Source organism: Cibotium barometz, chromosome 11 (assembly GCF_041138505.1).
Source record: "Cibotium barometz isolate CiBa-2024 chromosome 11, ASM4113850v1, whole genome shotgun sequence".
NCBI classification, from domain to species: Eukaryota; Viridiplantae; Streptophyta; class Polypodiopsida; order Cyatheales; family Cibotiaceae; genus Cibotium; species Cibotium barometz.
Window position 1 is genome coordinate 8077540 of NC_141056.1, and position 20872 is coordinate 8098411.

At 38.6% G+C, this 20872-nt stretch overlaps 1 protein-coding gene across 1 annotated transcript; it reads left to right on the forward strand.

The window, feature by feature from the left end:
- The first annotated feature begins 15508 nt into the window (after positions 1–15508).
- On the forward strand, positions 15509–16404 carry LOC147633713 (defensin-like protein 19). The gene is made up of 2 exons (XM_086804726.1): positions 15509–15713; positions 16019–16404. Exons 1-2 carry the CDS (start codon positions 15614–15616, stop codon positions 16219–16221), a joined length of 303 nt encoding a protein of 100 aa, XP_086660852.1. The 5' UTR covers positions 15509–15613; the 3' UTR covers positions 16222–16404.
- Positions 16405–20872: the final 4468 nt, after the last annotated feature.

Below are 20872 nucleotides of genomic sequence, written 5' to 3' on the forward strand. Positions count from 1 at the left end.
GGAATGTGGATATGGATGTATGAATGTGAAATGTGGATATGGATGTATGGATGTGAATGTAGATGTGGATATGGATGTATGAATGTGGATGTAGATGTGGATGTATGAATGTGGATGTGAAAATGGATGTATGGATGTAGATGTGAATGTGGATGTACGAATGTGGATGTGTGTGTGGAATAAGGAATGCAAATATGAATGTGAATGGATATGAAGTCGATATGAGCGAATGGAAGAGATGAGATGTCATGTGAATGGATATGAAGTCGATATGAGCGAATGGAAGAGATGAGATGTCATGTGAATCAGAATGTGAATGAATAATATAAGATCTGAACGAATGAGATATAATGAGAAATGGATGTGATGAGATGTAATGTAAATTGAGAAAGACAGGAATGGATGTTATGTGAAGTGAATGAATCTGATGTGATGGGATGGAAAATGATGTATCTGGTCAAGAATGGATACACATAGGATTTTGAATTGGAATAAGTAATATGGATTGATGTGGAACAATCTGGAAAGATGTGAGTTCATTATAGAAACTGTATTTGTAAATGACTGTTTTATGTCAAGAATGCTGGGGAAGCATTTTGACTATCTTGAGAATGTGGTCGTGAAGACCTACCTGATAAAGTTGCAACTGCTGAGGCGGAGAGTCAATGGAGGACGTCTCGCGTAGCAAGGTCGGTCGAGGTCAGCCTCGGTTTGATTTAAATGTTGAGCTTTCGGTACGGTGGATGAGGGACCAAGGAAGCGGCCTATGAGTGAAGCGCTAGGTCACCTGTGAAGAATCCTAGAGGGTGCTGACCATACGGTGCTCGGGCTTTGGGTCGCCGAAGATACCCACACGTGCATCGTGGAAGATATTGGAACAAGGAGTAAGAGTTATTTTCTGAAACTGGGCATGGATCTGGTTGATTGACCTTGCTGGTCCTCAACAGATGAGTTCATGGCTCTCTTATATGGATCTGTTGATTGATCTTGCTGATCTTCAACAAGAATTCCATCTTGATTTTCATATGTGAAAATATTGCCGGGTACTATGAGCTAGGAACTATTGAAAAGGCCCCTGAGTGAACAGGTGGTGAGCATTTTGGTTGCCAATGATGTCATAAGTACACCGATGAATGAATGATTGGAAATATGGATTCAACCAGAGATTTCGAGGATTGTCATCAGTGACATAATGGTTTCATTAAAGGATTGTTTTAAAGTTAGTTGATGCTGAGAAAAAGGCAATTTCATATTGGGTGTGTAAGTGGTGTGACTAGTTTTATGTTTGCATGAACTTTCGGCTAGGGGGCCTGGGAACTCTTTTCCCTGGTACCCATGACAAAACCTAACCGAATTCCTAATTGGATCCCATCACTATAGTGGTTGGGTGGTTGGCTAACCCATGGGACTGGATGGGGTTAGGCTGGACTGATGGATCCATAAATCGAGACTCAATTCCTGTTATTACGATAGATAAAGTAAATCCCGGATAGTAATTATTCTATGGATTGGAATTAACGGCTGTGCCTCTTGATGGGGAAAAAAGTGTTGATCCCAATGATCCAAGTGCAAGTTTCTTCCTTGATCTGACCGAGTATCTTTATAGGTGCAGTCGGATCAGCTTGATCAGTAATGGTCTTGACTACGTTAGAGTAAAAAGTTATCCTGGTGGAATCGCCCGTGCTTTCCGTGTAAAGGAAGTTTTTTCGGGTTCGGTTTTGGAAAAACCGACGGATTAGTCTCTTGTCCGGATATCCGTGGACGAGGCCCCGAGCGTGGGTCCCTGCCCCCCACGCAAGAAGTGCTACTTCCGCTGCTAGCACCCCGAATCCATTGCGTGGTAGGGACAAGGATCTCACAAGTAGACTAAAGAGGGATAGAGTTTCTATGCAATAGAGAGGGAGGGAGCTTGAGAGAGAGAGAGGGAGATTGAGAGGGAGGGAGCTTGAGAAGGAGGGAGAGCTTGAGAGGGATGGAGTTTCTACAGCAATGGAGAGCTTAGAAAAGGAAGAAAGAGGGAGAGGGAGCTTCAGACTAAGGGAGCTTGAGAAGGAGGGAGAGCTTGAGAGGTATGGAGTTTCTGCAGCAATGGAGAGCTTAGAAGAGGAAGAAAGAGGTTCAAAATGAGCTTTCCAAACCTAGAGTATGTTGGGGGGAAGTTTGAGAGGGGAAACACACTTTCGGGAAAAAATTAAAAATTTTGAATTTTTAGGGTTTTTAATCTGCCATGATTCTAGGTGGGGGGACCTCTAAGTTTGGGCCCAGGAGGTAGGGGGACAAGAGTAGTAATTAGGCCCCATTAGCAAACCAAAGCCTAGGCCCCCTAGGGTCAAAGAAGTAAAAAATGTGAACCTAGCCCTCTTCCTATTGGTTCATTCCTAATCAAAAGTTAATTCAAGAGGCCCTTATTGGGTCCAAAAAATTCCTAATGATAGAAGTCTCTTGTGCATTCTCTAAACATGCATATTATTGGATCTTTTCATGTTATATGTATGCATATTAGAGCATTCATAGAGCATGCATAAATCATATATATGGACCAAAACAAAGAAGACCTATAGTCATAGAGGGGTAGTTGCAAGATGAAGTTATCTAGTTTCATTTAGTGGGCACCCTTGGCTTTAGCCTAAAAACAGGCATTTTTTAAAGAAGAATAGCCAATCTTTCCTAGTTAGCCAAGGAGTTTTACTTCAAGGTCTTCTAATGAAACATCATATGCAAAGTTGGACACCTAAAACTATAATCTGATCGAATATCCAATCATTGCAAATCTCCTTTTTTTGGGAACCAAAATTGTATACAAGGTTTGGGGACAAGTACACTGAATGTGAGTAATTTGCCTATAACCTTTACATTATTACTCATATGATGTTCCCACTTTGCATATCACAAATTCAAATAACATAGAGCTTAACTTGATTTATTGAGTAATTTTTGATGTGTTCTACTATTTTTTGTATTATTTAAAAGGCATTAGAATTATTAAAAAACATACTATTTTGTCCTCCCACCACATCTACCATTTAAAATGCTCAATTTGTATGGATCTAGTGATGATTAGATGGGAAAAGATTAGTAGAATGTGGGTTTAAGGTAAAATTATAAATTTAACGGTTGGATTTTTGTAGATTTACTTTGGAAAATTTAACGGTTGGATTTTTGTAGATTTACTTTGGAAAATTTGTTATGACTGTTAGAGGCCCATTAAATCAATTGTAATTTAATTCTAGAAAATCAAATATTGAATCTTTCAATCTAAAAACTCTAGGGATCAATATAATTGTTGCCATGAATTTATTAAAAAAAATTGGCTTAATTTGAGTATGGGAAGGTCCATTTTCAATCCTCCCAAGTGAAAATTCCCATATTGTGTCCACTCTCCCCTTTTCAAGTCTAAAACCAATCCTAGTTAGGTTTGGAAATCTAGGCTTGGTAAAATTCAAAGCTTAGATATCATTCCATGTGTGAGGCTTGGGTAGGCAAAAATCTTATATATGCATGTCACTTTATGTCCACATCAGCTTCGAGAGGATCCACATAACCAGCTTGCCACCTCCACCCTCCATGTCAACATGGTCAACCTAGTTGACTCTCCACCTCATCATCCTAGTCATCATTGATGCCACATCTTCTTGCCACCTTTGCATACCACCTCGCACTTGGTGACATGGCATGCCACATTAGCCATAATAGTGCCACATGTCAAGAAAATGCCACGTGTCATGCATGCATGTGACACGTGGCACCTCCTTCCCACCTTCCCATTTTTTTCAAAAATATATTTAAAAAAAAGTTAATTTAGTATATTTTTAGTATTTTTAAAAAAGAGAAATAAAATATAGAATTTTAAATAATAAAATATATAACTTATTAATATAAACGAATTTAAAATCACTAATTTTAAAGGATTATATTTTCAAATTAGATAAATAATATTATTTTTAAAGTTCATGTTATTTAATTTTAAAAAATAAGTTTTTAAATTTAACATTTCTTGAAAATATTTTATGTAGGATAAACCTTTGAATAAATTTGAAAAAATACATTATAAAAGAAAATACACTTATATAATTATAAAATAAAAGATAAATTGAAAGATATATTTATATATTTAGTAATGATAAATATTTAGCCTTGTTAATAAATATTATTTTAATAATATTAATTTTTAAGTGGATAAAAGTTTATCTTTAATTCTATATGTTTATCTTAATTATCCAATCAATCTAAGATAGGAAATCCAATGAGATTTGAAGTGGATAACCTATTTTTCCTATATAATCAGACATCTCTAGTACTATCCCACGCTTATCTCCTATTATCCCATCATTGAGCCTTCATAATTTTTTCTCTCTTCACTTCCTTGAGAATGGGTTCTCAAAGTCGTAGGAGTCGGAAACGTGATAGGACTAGACTTCCCCCCATCCACCAAGTTGAAGAGGAGGAGAGGAAAAGGGTAGCTCATGAGAGAAAGAGAGAGTGGAGAGCACGAGCAACACCTTCCGTTGGCAAATGATCCAAGCCTTGCTTCTCCTCTTCCACTTCCTCTCCCTCTGCCCTCTTCTTCCCCACTCCCCCTTAGTTTAGATAATCCACATGAACTCACCCTTCTTGAGCGCCCTTCTCTTCCACAACAACCCACCCCCTCCTTTGGGCTCCCATAGTGTGGATAGGAAAGAACTATCAAAGTCAGGGATGCATCGTTGTGCCCATGCAATCTTCCATTCCTATTCCAAAGACCTCATGCCTTCATCACAGTCATGCGTGCTTGATGCTTTGATCGATTTGCCCAGCATAGCCACCTGCAGGGCGCTTTTTGACATTGGAGGTCAAAGAGAGAGGAGAGCTGGCATGACGGTGCTACAAAGTGTTCGTCATTCCTATACAGTTAACAAGACGAGGAACTCTGCGTGGCGGACGCTTTGGCTGCTTGACGGGATATTGTGGGCAACCATAAGTAGCTCCCAAATGAAGGGTAAGGTGAGTGCCACATCTCGCATCCTTTCCATAGCACCACACGCAGTTAGAGTTGGGTCTATTAGATGGCAAAGTTTAGATGCCAATGAGGTTGGTGCTTTGTGGGCGAGTAGCGGTCGTGTAGCTAAGCATGATCGCCTATTAGATGAAACCACTAAAGCCTTGATAGAATTTTTTTGAGAGGAGAATTGTTGTGCCTTGCCAGTTTTCAAGAAAGCTTTGCGTAAGAGAGTGACAAGAGGAGTGTTCAGTGAGCACGATGCTTGCTTTCTTAAAATGACCCAAACAGAGTTGTATTCTTAGTTTGTAGCATCATATCCAAAGCTTAAAATTGGGCAAAGGTCATTTGAGGGGTGTAAGCCTTGGTTTGTGAGGTACTCATGATAGTGTGACACATGTTGTTGTCGCTACCATGTTGAGTTCTAACTTTTTGATGATGTGTTCCGTTCTCTTAGTGGGCATAGAGAGTTGCATATGTATGATTTATGCATAGGAGTTTTATGTATTTATATTTATGCATGGATAGATGGTAAACAACTTGCAGTGCGATATTACTGCACATGAAGGAGGAGTAGATATCCAACAGTATTTATAAGTATATTACCTCGAACTATATCTTATCTTTTAAGAAAAAAGGTTACAAAATCAATGTTTATTTATTTGTATGTCTGTAGCTTGAAATAGTGGGACATCCCCTATGCAAGATGAATATGATTTTGCATTACAATGGGATTTGGAAGCTCTGTTTGAAAGGATGCAAGATGAAGGATGGATTGTTATTTTTGGAGGCCATGAGTGGCAAGCATGGCAAGTAAGTACATTCCTAAAACCATAGCCTCTTTGTTTTTTTAAAATTGAGTTTCACTCATGTTAGTTTTGTTGTGTTTTAGGATCATGTTATTGTAAACCGTGTTATTGAAAATGGTACTTCCCAAGTGTTAGTGAAACGTAATGGAAATGTGAGAGAAGAGGGTGAGACTGCAAGGGGTGATAATAATCAAAATGCATGAGATGAGGACCTTGATGCAACCCCTAACTCCATAGATTTTCATTATGCTTTATTTTGTATATGGCCATATGGCCAAAGGCCTTACCATTGGCCTTATGTATAAATCTTTCAATTTACCATTTTGTGTTCACTTATATATTTTATATTTTTAAGTATTGCTATGTTACTTAGACTTCTTATTCTTGTTACAGGACCATGGTACATGGAGATTAGATCATTCCATAAATTAAATAATAAAGGAAATAAACTATACCATCAAAGCATAAATCAAGAGCATAAAAATCAAAGAACACAAGATTGGGTGTAATCTCCCCCCTGACGTGTGTGGCTCCACTTCCACACGCGGTATTTAAATCATATTCATAAATTTAGCCATTGGAGCCACAAATAGCATAGCTTTTTCCAAAATTGGGCTTTTACAAAATTGAACCATAGTCCAATGCTTTTAAAGCATCTCATAAAAAATAAACCTTTCCTAACATATGTAAAATAGGCCAAACCATACAAAATCAAATATTTAGCACACATGTGCTTGGCTAGATAATCTTGTCCAATGTCCACCTTGGTTGTCCCGAACTCATGATCTATACTCAACATAGTCCACAATGTTAGATCACAAATACTTTGGAATCACTCACAAAAATAATTCTAACAAATGGAAATCATACCTACTATACTTCACACATGAACCATGCATCACACATAATTAATTGGATTCACTCCCATGATAAAATATTTTGAAGAATCTTACTCCCATGATAGTCCTCCCATTTGAGAAAACAACCGTCCTCAGTTATAACTATCAGCACACTCGAGTGATCAACCGTCCTCAGTTATAACTATCAACACACTCGAGTGATCAATCACATTAATTGTTCCCACGTTGGATTCACTCACAATGTCATTATGCATTTAAGTGGATTCACTATCACATAACCTTTACACGAGCCACACGTGTCTTGAGTTGATCGGAGTCACTCACAATCAAACTCGTACATTGGATTCACTCATCACAATCAAACTCGTACATTGGATTCACTCACAATGTTTGCATACGCATCACACGTATTCACAAAGTATACCACACGTTTCACAGCTGGTTGGATTCACTCAGAACCAACTAGGGTCACCCTCATCAAGAATTAATTCAAAAGAGTTTGATTGGATTCACTCACAATCAAATTCACATGTTTCTTACATGAGTCACACATGTCACAGTTGGTTGGATTCACTCACAACCAAATTAATCACACTTGGGTCACCCAAAATATTGTTTTCACTTATTGGATCACCCAATAATAAATTAATTATCATAACATTCCCTCTTGTTCGGGTTGTAACTGACCTCAGTTTTGCATATTTAATTAGCAAGTGAAGAGAGTCAGAATATAATATCCATCAGAAATAGAATCCCTCTCAACACTAGATTGTGATAAGTTACCCGTCACAAATAAATACCACTTAGATTATCCATTCACGGACATTAAAAGAGTATCTTTCACATACACCAATAAGATTATCTTTCACAGATACTAACACAAGTATCTCTCAGAGACACCTAGTTAATCTTATTTAAAATAGAAAGGAGAATAATTTGAAGAAAGTGTATTAAATGAGTTGTTAAAGTTTAAAGGTTGAATGTGAAATAACAATAAGTTACATACATTCTTCGCTAATCAGTCAAAAAACATATGTGCATCATTGTTAGTTCACTTAAGTCGTGATAATAGTGAACCGAGTATCGCTCAATTTCGTATTCGAAGCCAGTAAAAATCCAAAAAAGGTGACAGAGGCTCAAGCTTATGCCGACAGGGAGCGGAACAAGCGACCATGGATAACTCCAGAGATTTTTGATCCTCTCTTGGAAGATGCATACACTCCTGCGAGCGATGTTTTCGCCTTGGGTTATTTATTAGAGGTGTTATATGACTTTTGGAGGAAATTGCAGGAGTTGTGGATGGGCGGCAGTACTCACGACAAAGCCACCATGGACGCAATTATATATAAAGTCAGAAATTGGATGTGCTTGCCTAATCGTGATGAGAGAAAATCTCTCTTGCAAGTAGCAGAATTTTTTAGATCACTTAAGACTGAACCAGCAAGGGCGCAACGTCCTTGCTGGTGGAGCTTTCTGTATCATTTAATCCTATTATGTAATTGAACATGGTGTCTGCCTTACTTTGAAGAATGACCAATGTTTTCTAGTGTGTGCAATGTTTTGAAGTATTTTTATGTTAAGTGGATACTTTTCGAGTCTTTGCATCATCCCGTGGTGTTTAAAATTAAGTTTTTGAGGATAATGATAAATTTTTCGTACGTTTTATTTTATAGTTCATTAAAATCCTAAAGTCATCTTTATTTGTCCTCTATTCGTGCAGACATGGGAGAGGCACAAGCGAACGAGCACCATGAGCTGGCTAAGAAGTCGTACGAGCGCATGAAATCCCTTGCACACGGATTGACTGCTTGTGAAGCGACTAGAACGGCGTGCCGGTTGTCAAAATGGGCAAACCCTTCTTATGCCTAATGGAAAGACATCAACAAACAAATAACCACAGATATGATTAAACAGATATGGCCATGCCCATGGCGAGATCAAGAAGGGAAGGTGGAAGGTGTCGCGGTGCAATCAAGACGACATCAAAAATAATGCCGAACGAATATTCTTAGAAGTGTACGGTCGTCCTCTCCACAATGCAAACGCTCCACTGTATTTTGCGAAGATGCTGTATACCCAGTTTGTCCTGCAAACGCCTGTGGACTTCGCTTCTAGAGAGGTCACTGTCAACACCCACGATTTGCATGAAGAGATAGTGACCTTCACAAGAGAGGAGCTTGCTCTCATGGTGGAAGGGGCTGGGCTAGAGCTGAACGTGGTCAAAGACAACCTAGGGGCAAAGCTCGTAGAGAAGGAGAAAGAAGCAGTGAGATTGTCACAGGCCCAAACTCCCCCCCCCCCCCGGCCAATAGAGAGGTTCAAGAGCAGCTCACCCGGCTTAGCCAAGATGTGCAAGGACTATCTGCACGTTTAAATCCTATGCGTCAAGGGAATCATATTTCACATTTTTTGATGCATCCTAAGCTTGTGGGGGCTGCTAGCGGTGCTACTAGTTCCTCCATCTCGCAATGTCCCGTGTGCTACAAACCATTCGATGATTGGAGCGGCCACTATGTTCTACCATGTGGCCACTACTATCACTTGATATGCTTGGTGAGACAGATTGCAGAATGTGTCCACATGTGCATTGTGCAGCATAGCAATTAACCGTGGTATTTATGCTATGTTCCGTATGGCTAATGAATACAAACCACCGGGGTCACCCTCTGCTACTCCTAGTGTACTTCGCAATCTCTTTCAAGAGACGAAAGGTAAATGTACAAACACTTCTTGCGTAATGGCAACCTTTTTGTAATGACAAATTGTACTGACAAATTGTAATGACAAATTGAAATCTTTCATTTGAGTTGATAATTCATATAATGAACTTAATTTTAAGGAACTTCAAGTTCCTTCTTCCCCTATGTCAACATCGTGCTCTAAAATCCTTTCACTGTCTACTCTCCCATCTGCTTGATTGAGCTCATCCGAGTCAATTCTCAGATTATCTTCTATCTCAAGGCTAGTGCACAACGTAGGTCCAACATCAAAGTGCTCGTCTTCTACATCATCACAATCGTACATCCATTTGGGCATATCTTCTTCATATTCTTTGCTTTCAATGTGTCACAGGATTTTTTCATTGTGCAATACATGTAAACAAGTTTATCAGCTCGGTCTGTAAGAAGTCGATTGCGAATAGTGCTGTGAATATATTTGTACATGCTCCAGTTTCTTTCTGAGCCTGAGTTCGAAGAACACTGGCCTAGAACCTTCATCGCAAGGTTGCGCAACAAAGCATAGTGCTCACCACCATTCATCATCCACCACTTCCATGCAGGTTGCTCTTTAGCCATTTGTTGAACAAGGGAGTTGGAAAATAGACCTTCTTTCAATCGAAAACAGGACATCTCTTTTATACATTTTACACGATCATCAACATTGTCATAAAAAGTGTTAACCACTGTGTAGAAATCCTGAACCACCTCAACGTTAGACATCAAATCCATATTCTAGTATTCAGGATCTAGCATATAAGCACTGTGTAATGGTGTATGCGCTCCAATCCATCTGGCATGGAAGTACTTCAATAGGACTTTTCTTTGTCGATTGGAGAATGGTACACGCCAATGCTTTTCAACCACAGAATGCTCTAATTTCTCAGGACACTCTAAACTCCACTGGACAGTCCACCATTGCATCCATACTTTTCCAAGATTAGGCGCTCTTTGATCAAGATTTCGTATCGCATACATAGCAGGCATCATTAAGTGGTACGCATCCATTACACTGTTCCACCAGGTTTTCTTCGTGAGCGCCGTCTTTAAGACTTTGATTTTCTCTTTCACTCTTTCAGTCTGAGTGCTCTCCCAATCATGAAATGCCATACATGTAAATGTTTCACAAACTGCATCTTTGTTTTGAAGAAGAGACTCGAAAGTATAGAAGTGAGTGCAAAACTTGGTCTCTGCAGGAAGCTTTAACATAACTGACATGCGAGGCCAAAAAATATCTAACACTCTCTATCTCTTGAGCATAAATCTCACAAGCTTGCGAACAGTATTGACGATTAAGGTAAACCATTTGGTATCATCACTTTTATACCAATCTTTCAATACAAGATTCAAACTATGAGTATTGCAGCCAGACGGGAAAACATGTGGATATTGCCGCTTTAAGATTTTGGATGCATTCTTGTAATTTTTTGCATTGTCCATAACAATTTGGACTACATTTTTGGCACCCACTTCTTCTATCACAGAGGCAATGATACCAGCAATATACGCCCCAGATTTTATTGCACCAGCCGAATCCACAGCACGCATAAAAGTCTCACCTCTAGGTGAAACAACCATTATATTAATTAATGGTTTTCTTTGTACATTGGACCATCCATCCCTGACTATACTACATCCAGAAAGCTCTATGTTGCTAAGAATTATTCTATGTACACGTTCTTTCACTTGAGCATAGCATTTCTCCAATAGATCATTTCGCATAGCATGATACGAAGGCGGTGAAAACCCTGATCCAAATTCACCGATTTTCTTCCATGCTCTCTTCCAATGCTTACTCTCCACCATCACCATAGCACTCCCTAAAAAGTAGATCGCTTTAGCAAGGGCGAGCTGTGCATCATCGAGCAGACCGTTACGTAAGCTTTCCTGCAATGAAGTTTGACGCATGGGTATGTTAAAGTGACGCTTGCAAGAAGATGCACTGGGTAGATTACTTTCTGGTTGCACATTAAAGTTCGGAGTACAAGCCGGCGATGCTTCCGGAGTTTGATGATTAGAACAACAATGTTCTTCCTGCCTCGATACATTGGCAGTAGATGAGAACAATTTCCTTGCGTCTTTCTTCTGCATTTCATCTCTTAAACGTTTGGCCACTGCAGGTGCAGAGGGGTGGGTACATCCTCGGCCTTTTTTCTTCACTCCACCTAAAAAGTGTTCTCTTAATCGAGGCGCCCTACCTGATTTTATTGCGTGGCATAGCTTACACTCCCAATCTATGAATCGGCCGATGTTAATTGCATATTGCCACTCTATCCCAGGTGCCTTTTTTTTTCTGCTCTTCTGAATTTGGGCTCTATTAGAATATCGCTAGGTCCAACGTTTTCTTCCATCTCAAATAACCTATTCAAGCAAGCATACAATAATGAATACACAAACGAAGTAACAACAAAGCCACTCACATATTACAAAACATACATCACCATAGAAACATAGAAGCCTTAAAAAACCAAGTGATTATTGAAAAGCTAAAATGTAGCCAAGCAAAAATCTGAAACTAGTTTGAGTCTATTTTGACAAAAATAAAAGATCATCATATATGTTGATCGTCATATATGTTGTTTATTATTTTTATTTTAAAAGAGAAAGACATCCATGACGATTCATGCTAACTGCAAAGGATGACTGAAAGTTTTTTGCCTATAGGAATTTTATTTTTCAACTTACAGAACCGTAGATATTAATTTTTGCTAGACTTTTAGCGTCACGACAAGACAAGACGAATGCATAAATGTGTATTCTAAGATTAAGATACATGTAATTGATAGCATGCATACAATGCACATTGCACCCCTGATGAAGGATGTCTTTCGTACCCAATTAAGGATACTTTAAACAAATCAAAGATATATGATTGCCCAATACTTTAGTATAGGACAAAAGACCTTCTCTAAGACTCTAACATTGACAAAGCAAATCAAAGATCTATGTTTGCCCAACACTCTAGTATAGGACAATAGACCCTTGTCTAATAAAGACTATATCAAATATCAAGAACCAATACAAGCCCCTAAGGAGGACTCTTGGCTCCATCAAACCATTTATAGAGCAGAATAAGGTAGACTACCTACGCTGCTAGAACGCAAAGTTGAAGTGACTCCAACTTTGTCCCTAAATCTTCGCGAGTATTAGCTACGAACCACACTCTGCCCACAATTCAAAGAATTGAGGACTAGTGGCTCAGTAGCCTTAGGAGTGCCAACAAGGAAAGATAATAGCCCCTAAGATAAGGACGTTCTTCCCTAGAGGATGCTCCTAGCCAACTGGGAGCTCTATAAGCACTTCAAGGAAAGATGTGACGCCCCCAAAACAAGGACAATCTTCCCAAAAAGCCGGTTGAAGGGTGTCGGGTGCCTTTTATTAATAAGAAATATGCCCGTCGGGATTCTTTGTTTCCCGGCGGGGCCCGCCGGGGGGAAATAAAGAATCCCGATGGGTTTACAGGAATAGTAAGTTTTGGCCACTAAGAGATCAAGTCTTGTGAATATATGTTGTGATCACATGTTTTAGAATGTTAATAACACGTTTTGTTAACGTCATCACGAATTTGTGAACACATTTATGAAATCCCTGATTGCATCAAGCGAGCTCATGTTAATATTTTGGGTGATGCCATAATAAACATTAATGCATTTAGTGTACATTGACGTATGGTTGGGGCCTCCAATGTTTGTTACACCTGAAAAACATGTGTGTGGTTATGATTTGTATACTTATAAAATATTTATTTACTAATTTATTATTGGTTATTTTATAGGTCAAGAGGATTCTGAAGATTGAGGAGAATTTGCACATTATTATTACTTGGCACACATTTTTGTAAACAAGCTTTGTATATACATATGCTAGCTTGTGCACACTTTGATTTATTTTGGAAAGCCTTGGTTTATCAAGCTTAGACTAAAACTTTAATATTTCGTGAAGCGTGATGCTTTAACCCTACCCTCAATTTATGGACAATCTATTTTTGAGCATAAGAGAGTGTCGTGCAAGTAAAAGCACCTTTTTGTATTTTTGGAGGCTAAGGCATATTTTGGAATAAAGTATTACGTAAATACTCATGTGTGGGGAGAGACCACACATATGAGGGGGATGATTGCACCAAATGTTTGAGTCGTGATGATCTAGAGCTAAGTATGTTTGAGTCGTGATGATCTAGAGCTAAGTATTTTATTTGTTATTCACTCAAATCTTGAATATGTTGAATTTATGATTTTTTGATGAGTTATTTAGTTTGAATTAATCATTTTCTTGCAAGATCCTATTTTCTCTGTTTTCTTAGGATTGGATCCGTGTCAGTTTCGATGGAGCTACATGCTTGACAAATAAAAGATTTCAGATTATGCCTATGATACCTTTTATATATATATCCACCGTGTGAGTAATTTGACTTGCCTAAGTAATCCCAAGGTACGTTCTAGAGCGTGCTTTTAGATTTGTAATTTATATTTCGAATTGATGAGAATCAAACCTCATTTAAATTTTGAAGATACAGATATAATTGGATTGAAATATGAAAAGATGTGGTTGTTTAAGAGTACTACCATTAACTATTCAGCACCTACTGAAGAATGATCAAGTGACATTGAGGCTCGTGATTATGCTAAGAAATCTCCATCGTGCCACCATTTGAATGCTTTACATAGAAACGCCAACTCTTTAAAGTGAGATTATCTGGAGAATATAGAAAAAGTGGCTTACTTTTAAGAAGTGGAGACAAGCACGTTTCGCTGTCATAGTGAAACACGTGTAGAAAAAGCTCCTTATGTATTCCTCAAAGATATTGATAAGGAGGGAAAGCCATGTACGACGTATAATTTTTATTTTTTTAAGGCACAATTATCCAAGGGTTCCATGTGGGTTATACGAGTGGAGGCCATTATCATGTGGCACACATTTTTGTAAACAAGCTTTGTATATACATATGCTAGCTTGTGCACACTTTGATTTATTTTGGAAAGCCTTGGTTTATCAAGCTTAGACTTAAACTTTAATATTTCGTAAAGCGTGATATGCTTTAACCCTACCTCAATTTATGTGGACAATCTATTTTTGAGCATAAGAGAGTGTCGTGCAAGTAAAAGCACCTTTTTATATTTTTGGAGGCTAAGGCATATTTTGGAATAAAGTATTATGTAAATACTCATGTGTGGGGAGAGGCCACACATATGAGGGGGATGATTGCACCGAATGTTTGAGTCATGATGATCTAGAGCTAAGTATTTTATTTGTTATTCACTCAAATCTTGAATATGTTGAATTTATGGTCTTTTGATGAGTTATTTAGTTTGAATTAATCATTTTCTTGCAAGATTCTATTTTCTCTATTTCTTAGGATTGGATCCGTGTCAGTTTCGATGGAGCTACATGCTTGACAAATAAAAGATTTCAGATTATGTCTATGATACCTTCCATATATATATATCCACCGTGTGAGTAATTTGACTTGCCTAAGTAATCCCAAGGTACGTTCTAGAGCGTGCTTTTAGATTTGCAATTTATATTTCGAATTGATGAGAATCGAACGTCATTTAAATTTTGAAGATACAGATATAATTGGATTGAAATATGAAAAGATACAGATGTAATTGGATTGAATATGAAAAGATGTGGTTGTCTAAGGGTACTACCATTAACTATTCAGCACCAACTGAAGAATGATCAAGTGACATTGAGGCTCGTGATTATGCTAAGAAATCTCCATCGGGCCACCGTTTGAAGGCTTTACGTAGAAACGCCAACTCTTTAAAGTGAGATTGTCTCGGGAACATAGAAAAAGTGGCTTACTTTTAAGAAGTGGAGACAAGCACGTTTAGCTGTCAGAAAAAGCTCCTTATGTATTCCTTAAAGATATTGATAGAGGGAAAGCCATGTACGACATATAATTTTTATTATTCTAAGGCACAATTATCCAAGGATTCCATCTCTTGTTGTGGGTTATACGAGTGGAGGCCATTATCAGGTGGCGTCATGATGGCCCAAGCTATGTAAACAATGTAGTGAGAAAAGATGAAGAGATGTATATGAACCTCTGAGCAGCATGCTGCACATGCCACAGTAGATCAGCACTAAGGGGAAAGGCCTAGGAAAACTGTGATGGCGCAGTACTAAAAGTGGGAGGTGCAGCAATGCCGCACTCTCGCATCTGTATATAAAGGCTTGCCTTCACTTGCAGCAGCAATGCATTAAACGCAGCACTTCATCTGTTGGCTCGAACTTCCTTCCTCTCTTGCAATGGCGCGCGGCTGCATTATTCTCGTCTTTCTGCTTTTGGTGGCCTTTTCTGCAAGCTTCACATGCCTTCAAGCTGCGGCCCGAGATATTAATCCACAAGGTTCTGCATGTGCCGTGCCTATCATATATTATTCTGTTCAACTCGATTATGCGCTAGAATACTAATTGCTTTTTAGAATGTAGCTTAGTTCAGTACGTGGATCGTAAGTTTCGATTCGTCGTTCTGATCTAATTAAAGAAGAGTGCTGTGATTTGTTCACGTGGATCGTAAGTTTCGATTCGCACTTTTTAGTCCTGCAGGGTTAGTTTAATGCACGTATCAGCGTTAAGCAAAGGCGCTAATTAGCTGTGATTTGCCCCTAAGGGCTTGATTAGGGTAATTAATTCTTTGCAATGTATTGTCAGATCACGTTGAGAAGGACTTAGAGGGCGAAGAAGAAGTTGTGATGCCGGAGAAGCTCTGCGGGTACAAGAGCAAGACGTTTAGTGGGCAGTGCTGGAGAAGAAAAAGCTGCGCTTACCAATGCCAAGTGGTGGAGCATGCAGCCGCCGGTGCCTGCCACTTCCATCACATCCAACGCCACTGCTACTGTTACCGATACTGTTGAAAATTACACCCACAGATCATGAGAGCAGCCCATATGGTTTTATTAGCTTCACCTTACCTCTTACATATGCAGCTTATAAAACAGTCACTGCAAATAAGAGAGCTTCTCTGTATGAAGTTGTTTAAGCTTATATACTTTCGTCTATAAGCATGAAGTTTTTTGAGCTTTTATGCTTTAGCGTCATCACTTTCCTATGGCAAGGGTATCTTGCGTTAAAAAAAAAAATGCCTAAATGTCCGTGAGTTAATGGTCATAAGGAGAAAGTTCATGATTAGAAGTCCCTAATCATCATTAACTTTACCCTTAATCATAATTTGCAACTTTCTTACTCGTGCTTGAAGCTTTCATGGTGACTCCTCCCTTGAGTGGCATGTCGCACTCCATTTAAGTGCACTTTCCTCGGCACTTTCTCTCTTCTCTCATCTTCCCTTCTTGCACTGGTATCAAAGCTCTCGAGTTTGATCCATTTTATGCCTAAATCTATCAAATCTTGAGCCAAAAGCCTCATTTCTCGAATTTTTAAATTTTTCTGAAAACCCTAGCTCTACTTTGCCTCATTGCTTCTGTCTTTGCAATATCTAGCCATAATCTGTTCTTGGGGGTAAAATAGAAGCTATGTTTACAAATTTGCACCTAAAGGACACCACCAAGGACTTCATCTTCAAGATCTGCAACCATAGGCTGAAAATTGTGCAAAAAATTGCCACCAAAATGTTTTTCTTCTTAGTTAAGTGGAAGGTGAAGGAGGTGAGCGCTCACGAAGGTCACAAATATTTTAGCAAATGGTGTAAGGTGAATCTTGTTCAACATTTCGAGGTCCTTCTCCTTGATTCTTGCCATTTCTTGTGCCCTAGGCTTGAATCTTGCAAACCTTGGCCATGTGATGCTTTCTTGAAGCCAATACTTTGGGGTTTTTCAAATCTTGGCTATTGCAAGCTAAGTGGCACCAAAAAGTAAGACAATGCACTATTGATGGAAAATATTTTGAGTCACTATAAGATACACAAACAAGATAAGAGGGTTAGAAGGGTTGATTAGGTTGAATGGAAAGATTTGGAGATGGGATTGATCTCCTTTAATAAATGAACACTCTTGAGCCAAGTTATATGCATGCTATAGACTTCTTCCATTATCTGTACTTAGATATATTAGCCCCATCATAGCACTTTTGTACAAAGCATACCTAGCAAGGCAATATGTACTTCTACAGGTGACCCCTTTTACATAGTTTGTCTCAAAGTTAAATATCTGTTGCATATGCACTCAAACAATTATCACAATAGCTTATTACAAAGATCTTTAAGAGTACTACAACTTTGATTTCTAAAGCACTCAAAAGTTCCTTCATTTGCAAAAGCTACAGCCAAAATAGTGAAACTAGGTGCCAAAAATAGCAATTTTCCACATCAATTATGAATGCCCACCTTCTACTTCTAAAGATTTATCTTACCAATGATCTAAATAAATACATTCATTACCACTTTCAATTTTATCTATCAATTTGAAAATACCACCTTTGGTGATGCTAAATTATATGGCCCAAAAGTTACATTTTGAGACATCTTTGGCCCTCACCACATAACAGTCTGACTCAAAGATAAAACCACAGTCTGCTAAATTTCTATTTTGGAAATGAACGCGGTGCCTCTTTCAAGCCATATAAAGTTTTACACAACTTGCATACAAAGTCAGGGTGACCCACATTTTCATAACCTGGTGGCTGCATATACACTTCTTCTTGCAAATCACCATGCAAGAACGCATTCTTAACATCCATGTGCTGTACAATCCATCCTTTTATGTAGCCACTGTAATAATAGCTCTCATGGTTGCAACGGGGCTGAACGTCTCCTCATAATCAATGACATAAGTTTGAGCATAACCTTTGGCAATCGATCTTGGTTTATACATGCTAATACTTCCATCTGAGTTGTGCTTTATTTTGTATACCCACTTGCATCCAATAGCCTTCTTGTCCTCAAAAAATGGCACCAAGTCCTAAGTCTCATTTACATCCAATACAGCCATGTCTTTATCCATGGACTTCTCCCAATTTGAATTCCCAACAGCTTCTTTAAAACACGTGGGTTCAGTATCTTGCACAACTTTAGCCATATATTCATAATGATGAGCCAAATAACCATCATATGTCAACCTATCAACAGGTTTCTTGAATCTCCTTGACTTGCATTGTCCATGATCACTACCTAATATTTTTGTAGCTTCTCTTGCCTTTGTTACACCAAGTGTTCTAAACTAAAATCCCAAGCTCATCATCCAGGCTCTTCTCTAAGCCACTAGACTCTCCATCAACATAAGAATGCCCTGCAAAAATGTCGAGCATACCAAGAGGGGCTCACCAACCTTCTCTTTGCCTTTCCCTGATGTACCAGCTGCATTTTTAGGATTGGTATTTTGACGTAGCCTGCCACTCCCTATTTTTCTTCTTAAAGCAACTCCATTTTGTTGCAGAGTGTATCTACATGTAAACTATCTACATGTAAACTATCTCTAAATGCTATTCTTTTACAAAATCAAAGAACTTATTGGAGAAGTACTCTCCCCCTCTATCTGACCTTAGGCACTTCACATGCTTCCATGTTTGCTTTTCAGCCATCATTCTGAAATTCTGAAAATGAGTGAAAACTTCACTCTTCTCCTTCATGAAATACACCCACACTTTCCTAGTGTGGTCATCAATGGTTACATAGTACCTGCAACAACCACCCATAAACGTAGTTTTTGCAAGACCCCATACATTTGAATGCACCATATCTAGTACACTCTTGCTCACATTTCTATCATGTGGAAACACATGCTTTGTTTGCTTTCCAAATTGACATGCTTCACATAATTTCTACATACCATCAACTTTAAACTTAGGCAACCCTATCACAATTTCTTTAGTTTGCATAGACTTCATTATTTACACATTTACATGCCCAATTCTCTTATGCCGAATTTCTATATCTACAATAACTCCTGAAGCCTATGCAAGCATTGCAGCTTTAACTTTAGGCATATTTACATCTAGTGTAAACATTATGCCCACTCTATTACGTTTTGCAAGTAGTGTGAAGACTGGTCTTCACCCAAACTCTTTTCTTTAATGATCGGCATTGACACCAAATCTGTAAAGTTGGGAATGTTCCCCCAAGTCTGAATAGACGTCTTGAATGCCTTGTATTGTGGCCTAAGACCATGTAGACATACTTCCTCCTTATCATCATCACATCAACAAAAACACCAATTGAGTGTCCTTGATCTTCAAGGCATAATCATTCACAGACATGTTTTTCTTCTGCATTATATGAAGCGCATTCTTCAACTAAATCTTTCGTGCCTTGGTGTAAGTTTCATACAACTTCACCAAGGTGTTTCATGCCTCCTTGGGTGACTTGGCATCTTGTATATGCCCAATCATGGTGTCTTGTATACTAATAGAAAGCCAATACATGACTTTCCTTACTCCTTGATTCCAATCTTTGTATTTTTTTACATCTGTAGCAGCAACAATTGGATTAATCTTTGGTATCTTTGGTGCCTCCTCACATGTTCACCTTCAATGTAGTCCCAATAGCCTTTTTCCATCAAAAAATTTATCAATCTAAACCTCCAGGTATAGAAGTTGTTCTTGTCAAGATTCTTTGCAATAATCTGGTAAATTCTATCATTTAACATCTTGTCTACAACATAAATTCACCAAAAATAGCACTCTCGTTTGTCCTACACAAACTGTTGTACTATACTGCACCCAAACTGTCACAACTAGTGACCTCCATTTGCATACATACACCCAATGGCAATTTAAAGACCTCTTTGTAGTACACACAGAGTGCATAACCAATTTCCTTTCTTGTAGTTCCAAAAACAAAAATTTACAGAGAATCAAAACTTACCCGCAGTGCATACGAACTAAAAAACGAAGGTCAAGATGCACCTGAAACACATTTTTGGCCTAATTTTTTTTTTCCTATGCAAAGAACAAGATAGTTGCCATGTAGCTCTGCTCCCGTGAAGATAGCTTCTCAATTGGAGTTCATTTTCTGGTGCCTCCCAAAGAGCTCCCAAAATAAGGGTATAGTAGCCAACACAAAGGGGGAAGAGTAGGTGAAGCTCTTACCCTCGTACTGCTTCCTGTGCTTCTCTTGCTTGCTTCTCAGCTTCTTAGCATGAACCAGGCTCTGATACTATGAAAAGATGCAGGGAGGAAGAGAGTCTAAGTTATTGCAAAGCACACATACACTCACACAAACCCTAGAAGAGAACACACAAGATGAGAGGCTAAAAATTGTTGTTCTTCTTCTTCTCAACAAAAGGGTTCTGCCAAAAAATAAGTGAAATACAACATAAGTACTAAGGTACTATGTACATATGATCCATAATGTAAACATGCTAAGTGAGTGAGCTGGCAAGATAAGTATGCCATAACTCAATGGTGGACTAGTAGCTGGTGTAATCCAACTGTAGAATCACTCGTAAAGATCTATCATGTCAGCATCCTACCAAACATGCTAGTGATGCAAGTGGCAAAAATGGTCACCTAGGCATATCATAAGTGTCATCTTGTGTTTAGCTTAACATCTTAACATAGACCTCATCTTCTACTTACGTAGGTCCTTCTATCCATTTCGAGTCTACAGTTGGATTA

Coding starts and splice junctions, on each gene's coding strand:
- LOC147633713 (XM_086804726.1), top strand. CDS start 15,614: ATGGCGCGCGGCTGCATTATTCTCGTCTTTCTGCTTTTGGTGGCCTTT. Junction 15,714..16,018: donor CCGAGATATTAATCCACAAG/GTTCTGCATGTG, acceptor ATGTATTGTCAG/ATCACGTTGAGAAGGACTTA.